The sequence below is a fragment of the Aptenodytes forsteri genome, unplaced genomic scaffold (genome assembly GCF_000699145.1).
Source record: "Aptenodytes forsteri isolate BGI_AS27 unplaced genomic scaffold, ASM69914v1 Scaffold227, whole genome shotgun sequence".
Taxonomy (NCBI): domain Eukaryota; kingdom Metazoa; phylum Chordata; class Aves; order Sphenisciformes; family Spheniscidae; genus Aptenodytes; species Aptenodytes forsteri.
In genome coordinates, this window is record NW_008795365.1 from 1,725,750 (window position 1) to 1,735,893 (window position 10,144).

General features: G+C 38.7%; 1 protein-coding gene across 1 annotated transcript in view; it reads left to right on the top strand.

Annotated features, from left to right (window-relative positions):
• The first annotated feature begins 362 nt into the window (after positions 1-362).
• The window catches only part of LRBA (LPS responsive beige-like anchor protein), a 423,640-nt gene continuing 413,858 nt past the window's right edge, over positions 363-10,144 (top strand). The window contains exon 1 of the mRNA XM_009280244.2: positions 363-599. Within this exon, the coding sequence (XP_009278519.1) occupies positions 363-599 (237 nt within the window). The remainder of the gene's footprint in view (positions 600-10,144) is intronic.

Consider the following 10,144-nt stretch of genomic DNA (forward strand, 5'->3'; position numbering starts at 1 on the left):
CGCCTCCCCGGCGCGGGGCAGGGGACGGGGGCCGCTGGCTGGAGGTGGGACCCTCGGGCTTGTGGGGAGCGCCTGACTCTCCGCGAATTGAAAAAGATCTCGTGTTGTCCTTCAGGGCTGTAAATACCTGCCGTAGGGCAGAGAGCTGCTGACAGACGCCTGCTGCTGAGGAGAAAGCTGGGACTCCGAGGGCGCGTCCTCCCTCCCTCCCTCCCCCGCCGGGCGCGGGTTTCCTCAGGAGCCGGAGCTGACGGGGAGGAGTGGGCCGCCGGTTACCTTCCCGGGAGCCCAAGTCGCTCCTTCTTCCCGGAGCGGCGAGCGTGCCGCTGGCGCTTCAAGTCGTAACCTGAAGTGAACTAGCCATGGCGAGTGAAGGCAAACAAGTTGTTCAGCCAACAGGTGATGATGGAGGAGGAGGAGGAGGTAGTGGAGGAGGAGCGGGAAAAGAAGGAAATGCTGCTGAAGGGGGAAGTGTGTTGCAGCCTTTGAATCCAGGAGTCCCCATCCGAGGGATCAAGATGAAATTTGCTGTGCTGACAGGACTGGTGGAAGTTGGTCAGGTGTCCAACAGAGACATAGTCGAAACTGTGTTTAATCTGGTAAGTTGATTGCCTTTTTGGGCATGAGAGAAAAGAGCAGCATATGCATGCAGAAGAATCCCATGCTTTTTGATGTTATTTTTCTGTCAGTATTTTTTTACATGTTTACACTTTCACCATACTAGATTTCGGCTAGGTTCTTTTTACTTATGGATCACAAAAGCTGCAAATAAACCATATGAGCCTCTATATATACATTTAAACTTGAAACAACTCTAAACAGCATCCTCCTTAGTTTGCCTCAGACAAATTGTTGCTTTATTTGGAACTGAGGAGCATATTGTTATGTTTAAACATTCAACAGTTGTACTCAACAAGAAAGTTAAATGTTGATTTAGTAACTCAAACTGTCATCAAAACACACACGTTGTTGTTTTAAGTCAAAACAACTTTTCTCATGAAGGTGTTTATGTCCCTTTTTGCTTCTCATTTGCTTTGGAAGTAGGCGGAACTTTAATGTTCTGTCTGCAGGGCATCCCCTGCAGACAGGGGTGTCAGGGAGCAGTTAATTCAAATGCTTTACTTAGTCTCCTTATTGGGAAGAGTAGAACATGGTTTCAATGTCCTTTTTTTTATTAATTAGGTAGTCAACTGCTATTTTTTGAATACAGTATGGATGTATTTAATACTTCATAACAGATCTCACTAAATATTGAGGATACAACTTTTCCTGTCGAAGCTGCAAACATAATATATACTGTTGAACTTCTTGGGCCACATTTAAAACAATTAGGCTAGTTGTTAATGTTTGCTTGCTAAAGGAGACCAAACATTAGGAGAAAAACTGTCTTTAAGTTTACAGAGATACTCTGCTATTATCAGAGGTCTCAAAACATCTCTAAAAATACTCATCGTTCCTCCTTCTTCCTTTTAGTGTGCACCTTTGACTTTAAAACACTGTGGTTTCTGACAAACCAGGAAGTGAGAACATGTAATAGTATAAAGCTCAGTAACAAGGAAAGTTGACGCAAAAGGCATACTGTTTTTTAAATGCTATTTGCATTTCAGTTATTTTGTTAGTAGTATTCTTTGCTACATGCAAGTTTTAATTGTCACTAAATATGTGTGCTGTGTCTGTTTAATGTTTTCTGATCTTGGGTTATGATAAATGTTTATTTTTTTGAATATTTTCGTATTAACAGAATGTAATGCTCTAAATTGTTTGGATGAAAGTCTCGATACAGAGGAATTGCAGATCAGAGGTTTCATGGATGCTTCAAGTATGAGAAAATTATTTAAGTTACTTAGAATCCACTTGACAATTGTCCTTGACAAAAGCCAGTGCTCAGATACATGGACATGAGGTTCAAAAGGGAATTCTGTTAAATAGTTTATGAAATAGGACACTTGTGTGAGGGGAAATTCTTCATGAGTGTGTTAAATTTTACTTTGTTTCTAGCATGGTGTTTTGAGTGGTGTACGCATGGTCTTTTGAGTGGTGTACTGGAGGTGTATTTTATGGCAGCAGTGGAAAGAGGTTCAGCAGAATAATTAAAAATGTAAAAGTTCCTTGATCCTGGGATTCCTTTTCTGCTCCATTTTGGACAAGAGAGGAATGAAAAATTCAGCTTGATTCAGAGAATCCTTGATTTTTGATTTAAGAGGTCTGGAGAATTTGACCTGTGGACTGCATTCTCCTGGATCTTCATTTCCCAAATAGAAGTAGGAGAGAGTTTCTGGCCCTGGAAATTTTTGAAACTGTGTTTTCACTTTTTCTGCAAGTGAAACAATGTCCCTGACCTCTCCGAGAAGATTCCCCAACCATTCCAGCACACCTGCTACGATGTGGGAGGCTAAAGTTCATGTTCCTACACCATGTGAAACAACGTCCCTGACCTCTCCGAGAAGATTCGGAGGATACGATGTGGGAGGCTAAAGTTCATGTTCCTACACCATGTTGTTTTATCAGAGCAGTAGTAGTCAGTTGACAGCTATCATGAAACAACCAATGGTTAGGTAGTAAGGACACTTCACCTGGATTATGTGAGAACAAAATCCAAATTTTTGGGCAATATCAAAACAAATAGGTCCCCTGGTTTCTCTGAGTCCTGGGAAAACATATCAACTACTGGTGACTACTGTTCTGTGGTTGTATTAAAACTGGAATGCTTAAAAAATGAGACCAGCCAACAAACTCATAGTTTTTGTTACGGAAGGCATCTATTTTCTGGAATTTTTTTTTTTTTTTTTGTAAAACCTGTTAAGCTGACTTTTTAATATAGCTTTCTGGGATATGAAGTCTCCCTACAAAGCAATACTCATCCATCTGTCATTGAGTTCTGCCTCCATTCAGTCGTTAGCTGTGACCTCTTCGTTTTGTTGATTAATACCTCTGAAATCGCACTAATCAGAATTTAAGGCATGTGAAGTATTGGTTAGCAATGGTGTACTTACTTTTCTATGCGTGTATGCAGAAAAGATTTAACTTTTATATGAAAAAGTGATTCTTAGCTATGGCTTTTCTGGTAGCTTGTTTCCCAGAGTTTACTCGTGTGTGCAGGTTAAATTGGGGGTATGAAAATCATGCTGTGATCTGTTGTTACTAATGGGGTTAAGCCAAACATATCCCCTCCTATTGGGTTTCATTCAGTTTGGTGACTCATAACTGCACTACCTCAGCAGTGTTATCAGAAATCAGCTAGCTCGCTTCTTGTACTTTGAAAGGAGGAGACATACGGTATTTGGGGGATTTTTTTATCACTGAAGTGAGACGTCTTTAGGCCAGAGTGGGAGGAGGGCTGGGCAAATCTGTGTCGAAAGGTGTTTTTACATCCTTATTCTTCATAGCATACCCACCCTCAAACATGAAGGGTTTATTTTTTAGAAAGGGAGCTTAGCTGACCTAATTTTTATTTCTTGAGCAAATATTGCTCTTAATTATACTCTTCAAGCTTGCTGTAGTCTATGGAGGTTATGGTGGATTTCTTTGTGATGGAGAGTCAAGAGAAGCCCAAAGTGCTGTCTTGATGTTCCTCATCTTTAAGGATTTAAGAGATAGTCATGCTTTATATGTGAAGGACTCAGAAGGTCAAAAATCTGAAGTGCACAGTAATTGACCTGCTGCTTATTGAAGAAATTTAAGCTTCTGTAGTCCTGATTACTTGAGCAAATAACTTGTTCAGCCCAGCAGTGTTGGATCTTGGAGCTGAGAACCACGTATAACATTTTCTCTGTCCAGCAGTATAACAGAGTGCTTAGTGAGCTCACCTCTAGCATGCATCATAAAACTAGTAGTCTCATTTTATTGTCTTTGGAAATTCTACTCTTAGAAATATTCAAACTTACCTGCTTTGTTTTGGTCAGTATTCTCTGCGAACCTAGTTTTCCAGCCCATGTTAGATATGGCTTTGTGTATTTCAGCACTTTTAAAATTGAGAAGGAAAATACTGACTTTAGAGAAGCTTATTATTCTGTGAAAAACTTTGAAAGCACATTCTTGTTCAAGTATTAATCTGTTCTGTTACTTTTCTGACAGTAAGCTAAACTATGGATATATATTGCTTGTGCATTGTGATTTTTATTTTTAATTGACCTTGGGCAGCAATAACTCCTTGAATTTCCTTTGTATACAAATCAGGTGAATTCCTGTTCATTACCCATTTCCCTTTTATCTTGTTTAAAAATCCCCCCCCCCCCCCCCCCTTAGTTTATTAAAATAAAAAAAAACTCCTTAGGAGAAGATGATAGAATGGAAAAATAAATTATTTACAGTGGGATCTGTTACTAACTTAAAATAGCTATGTGTTTTTCATAGTAAAACAGAAAGACAAGTTGACCTCCTACTAATGAAGAAACTTTCAGATAGAGTAGTAGAAATAGTTCAGCAATTGGCAAAACTTAAAAACATATATATATATAAAAAAGTTAGTTTCAGTACTGTGCTACTAGTGTCAAAGAAGATTTTTAGGATCTGAAGTTTTCAGATGTAGAGAACGAATTCTGTTCTGAAGGCTATACAACCTGCATTGGAAATATAGGAGGTCCTGCAAGATCTTTTCTAGATTAAAGTTCTGGGTGGAGCTTCTGGTCTACTCCGTTCTAACTGGGCTTTTCTTGTATCATATGTCAATGTTGTCTTATTTCCAAGTTATTGCAAGTTTCTTGTTTATAAAACTTAGGTCATTGGATATCCTTGTCTTTCAGTAGCTAAAGGGCTCTCACTGAAAAGTGTTTTGTTCATAATGAATGCTGTATGTGCAGGGCTTAACTATGCTGCGTTATTAGGCTTGCAGTGGGAAATGGATGTTCTGGCAAAATTCTGCTATGCTTCAAGCAGATGACTGTACAACTAGTGTCTTTCTCTGTGGTGTTGGTATAATTCAGTTTGGGGACTTCATGCCGGAATTTACTTAGGTCTCAAGTCAACTAGTGTATAGAGACAACAGATATTCTAGACTTTCTGGTCTTCTCTAAAGAAATGCCATGCCTTGCTCTAAGCCAATTTTGTTTTAAAAAGCTTTAGCACTTCTAATTGTTCTATTGACTACAATATAGATTCAGTTATTTGTTTCTGTTCCTTCCCCCCCCCCCCCCCCTTGCTGCTCTGTCTCTTTGGTAAGGAGAATGTGTTGTTGCTTCTGATTCTGGTCATGGATTATGAGGTCCTCATCAAGAGTCCCCTAGTGACGAAGTGCAAATGAGAAAGAAATCTTAGTTTTTGTCACCTTTTGGAGGAAAAATAATGAGATCTGAGGAGCAAAGACTAAAATTACTTTAAAAACTTAATTTGTCACCTCTCTCACTTCTGCCAGACTTTACTAAAACCACAAACAAAAACCAATGTAACTTTTTAAAATTCTTACTGTTTACTTTCCTTGTTTCTTCTTTTAAAACTGACCTTCTTCCCTAACCCCACTTGGCTTGTTTTATAGAACAAACCTGAGATAAATTTCAGGACTGCCACTGGTTTGCCTTCTGCTCATGTGCCCTCTGCTCTTTTTGTCATGTCTCCATTGCTATGGTTCCTGCACTATAAACTCTTTATTGTTATTCATATTGAAAGCTAATGGCATCACTTGCTGATACAACAGGTTTCTAATTTGGTATGAATGCTTCTGAAACACTAGTACAATGGATTTTATGAAGTAGAAATTCCCCTTTTTTCATCTCTGGTCACAGACTCTTTTTGCATGTACCTTCTTGTAGAAAACACCAAAGCTTAATGCTGATAGAATTAAATGTATTACAGTAGTAAAAATGCACCATAAATGTCTTCATAACTATGCATTGTTTTCATTACCTTACTGTATGTTTTTCAAGAATGCTAGGATTTATTTTCTATATAAACTTATCGCTGCTGATGAAAAGTGAGAGTAACCAAATAGTTTCTAGAGCATCACTGAATATTGTGCATTTCTTAATATATGCAGTCTTCCCTAGTAGGTTCCCAGTAAGTACACCTCTGGCTACAGTTGTCCTAGTTCAGTCACTTCTGTCCATTTACAGTATAGATGATAAGGTAAGTCTGTGGCTTTAGCTGGGTCAAGGTTGTAGTTTTATTTTTTTAAATCATGGTAAATTGGAAAGGCAGCTGCCTTAGTGATCATGCATGGTTTTACTCTTGGTGAATGAGTGGAATTCAGCAAAAGATCTGTAATGCTTCCAAGTCTGTCTCAATGTCCTTTTTATAAAATACATCAGATTCCAACTTACTTCTTGCTGGCCCCTTCACAGTGGGAGGCTTGTGCCCAGTTTGATGAATAAATTTAGACTCCCTGATTCCAAGTCATCTTCATGCTTTTGAAGACATCTAATTTGGGATCTGGTAACAGTAAAAGATGATTTTGGTAAGTTTAGCTGACTAAATGAAGCTGAGAGATGTCTTTCACCAGACTTTACCTAGTTAAAAATTGTTGAGTAATGGGAGTCACTTGTCCTTCACTTAAAATAAGAATTACAGACCTCCATCTTGTTAGAATATATTCTGAGTAGTTATGGATACGCTTATTATTGAAGTGATGTGTACTGGGTTTTTTTCAGGTATTGACGCAACTTGGACATTACTTTGTAGTTAGTGGAAATATCACCCTACATAGTAAGTGTAGGAATTTAGGGAAATTTTGTGGTCAGTTGAGAAAGACGTGGAATGTAGTAGGTGAGATGGTAATGACAGTTTTGAATTAGACATGCTGATGATTTAGAAGAAAATTGTCTAGACTCTGAAGAGGAGCTGATTTGTACTTTGGCTGTGGTATCAACTCATTTCTGTGATTGCAACTTAAAACACACTGTAGGATGACAAAATCTTAAGACCATACAGGAAAATGTTCAGTTTTTCTCACTCTTCCTCTAACTGGCCAATTTTTATAGCTTCTCATGACCAATCTGAAGTTTCAAGTGTCTGTGAAAGCCTGTGAATGACATGCGCTCTGTGTTATCCAGAAGTGTTGGCATCCTGTACTGCCATTAGTAGGCTCTGTGCAAACCTAAAATAAAGCTAAAAAAGCAAGGCTGAACCAGGCATTTACGTATATCATGTCTTAATAGTGCAATATTTGATAGACAATTTTTAATCAGCAGTCCATTCTACAAGTAAGCCTGTTTAAAATGTGTTCATAGCACACTTTAGAATTCCCCTTTAGAGGGTAGCGCATCAGTTCAATGACAGATTTTTCTAGTTGGTGTCCTGTAACAAAGGAGAGAGAGTCAGATATCTATTGTGGTTGCTTTGCTCTCTCTAAGTAGTGTTTTGTATCACCTCTGTCAGACAATACTGGGCTAGATGGACCATTGGCCTGACTCACTAGTGCAGATAGCACAGTAATGTAGTGGCCATATGGACTGGCTCAGGAAAAGCATTTGCGGATTAGGGAATAGAATTAAATTAGTCAAAAGCATCAGGGAAATAGGTGGATGGCATGTCAAGGTTGCTACAAAGGCTGGACATTGCAGAGTGAGATAAAAATAGATAATTATTCATGTCTGTTGAAAGAGATTATTGGAGGGATGAACCAAAGTGTGCAGATTCAAGAGGACTGTGAGTAAAGAGAAGTTTTTTGAAGTGGCTGTATTGGACGAATACTGGAGGTTGAGGAAAATCAGAGATGAGGTATTTGCTTAATTCTTTTTTAAGGCAGTGTGGGTTTGGTACGGTGTTCAGTACTCGGTGGCTAGTCAATTGTACATTCAGATGCTGAAGCTTGCTGAGAAGTCCCAGTCTTCTGAAAATCAAATGTGATTTTTTTTTTTTTGTGTTAAGATTTTAAGTCTGATGAAAGATAAAAATTAACTTTCTCTATGGTTTCTTTCACTATCTGTATATTTGTTTTACTGCCTATTGGGGAACCTGCAGTCATTCTGAACTGTATCCCACTTGACATGGTGTTCTGACTTTTTTTTTTTTTTTTTTTACTAGATAAGTTGGTAACTTAAAGCATTTATAGCTTCTGTCTTTATGCGGTCATGAAGCTTTTTATGAACCTTAAGGATGAAGCTTTAATTTGTTGCACAGATTAAATAAGCTCTACAGTTTAGTCATTGGATGTGAAATAGCTACTTGCTACCTTCGGTGTTTCTGTGTATAAAACCCTTTAAGAATCTTTTCTGTCAAATTCAGTCTTGCATGCATTAAATTTATGCATATCTTTTTACAGAATTTCTTTTTATTTCAAATGGGTCAATCTGGAAGAAAGTTTTTGTTCGTAATCACTAATTACAGTTAGCTAACTTTCTGCCATTCAAGTGTCTTCCCCAGCCCCTAGAGGCCTTGCTGGCCTCTTCATAACGTTTTGCATGATGGTTTTTGGTATTAGCTTGACCTAATTACTAATGTCCTAATTTAGATTACATTTCTGCTTTAATTCTGGATTTTTCTGTTAGACTTGGTATCCTAGAGCATATTATTGCCTGTCCAAAAACTAGGTTGGTCATTTTTTTTTTTCCCTCTGGGAAACCTTCAGACTTTGGGAGCTCCGGCCATTTGCCAGGAATCTGAGGGCTCTAATTAATTTGCATAAAACAGGATACTATTGCCACCTGCTTTTTTTAATACCACGTGTGGCCAGTGGAGACTGTAGTTTCCAGTATGCAGTGCTCCATATTTAGAGCAGATAGCAATCGAGAGGCATCCTTGCACAACTGCTGTAATCAAATTCGCTAAATAATGATGCTGCATGAGTTGCAGTTGTACCTTTTCCTGAGACACTGTAGTCTTTGTGCTGATACCGGAAGCTGCTTGTAATTTGTGAAGAGCTTGCACTGCTGCGGTGCTTTAGACTCCAAAGCTTCACAAATAGACATAAGTAGTTTCTAAATAGAAACTAATTTGTGGAGAAGAAAACTTAACGCCTTCCATTGCACTGGATTCCTCTAGTAATAACTGGGGAGCTGGGAGCAGCTACATCCCAGGCATGATTTTCTTGTTAATAGCTGCCTTGAGATGATATTTAAATGAGAACAGCTAGTGGGAATAGGATGTGCTCTGTTGCCTTCTGTAAAGTGCTTTGCGAGTTTGGGCTGCAAGTCTCTTTACTGCAGCCTGCATATGAGTAGTTCTGTTGATGTTTTTGTATTCTACATACATCTAGCCAAAAAATTTCATATGCACTATACAGCAAATTCAGATTATTTTTGGTGTGACTGAAAAGCTGGAAGTGAGTTGTTCAGGCAAAAACCTGGTCTATTTTGTTGATGCAACTGAAGAAAGCAACACTTAAAGAGCTACTGGGTTAGCTTTCCTTTGCAACTGAAAATCAAAACCAGAGTAACCACTTAGGACTCATCTGTTCTATGGAAGTGTGTTATGTGTGTTCGTGTCAACCCCTCCCGCCTCCCCCCTTTGCCATCAACAGTTGTTCTCTGTGGTGTGGACAGAAGTTACAGAAATAAATTAATGAAATGAAGTCCATTCTATTTGCCCCACTTAGATACTCCAAATTTCTAGTTTTATACTGGACTAGCCCTGTAAAACAGTAACTGTAACAGTGCATAGGGTGACGTGTAGCTTATTTATTCTCTTGTTTGGGAATGCTGAAATGCTAGAGGCACCAGTAAGCAGCCGGTAAGGGGGTCACTGCAGTGGGAGAGCAATTTCTTGCAGCAAGAGAACCAGTAGCATCTTACAGTAGACTGGGAAGTATGTGATTATAGAGTCCAGGATGCTGACTGGTTGCTTGATAAACCTCTCACAAATTGGTTCCTTTATCAAACTATGCAGATTTGGGTGGGAATTGTACTGGTTGCTTTCCCAAATATGATTGGGATGGGGATGGGTGGGGAACTGTTTGGTAGAATAAGGTAAACCCTGTTGCTGTAGAATTGCTGAATAAAGGCTTTGCAGATCCTGCAACTTTTAAGTTTTAGTACTCTATTATTAGAGAAGTCTTTAGGTTATGCTGGTTGCACTTCTTGGGATTAAAACTGTGTTCCTAATGACAATTGGTTTTTTTAAGAATTATTAACGATTCAGGTGGACCTTGGAATCAAGTAGTGCTTAAACCCTGCCCCCCCAAAAAAGTTTCTTTATGTGGAATCATAGACATAAGTTCAAAAAAATGGCTAATGTTACAGAAGTAGAATTGCTGATAAGCCTTAAAACAATGCAATCT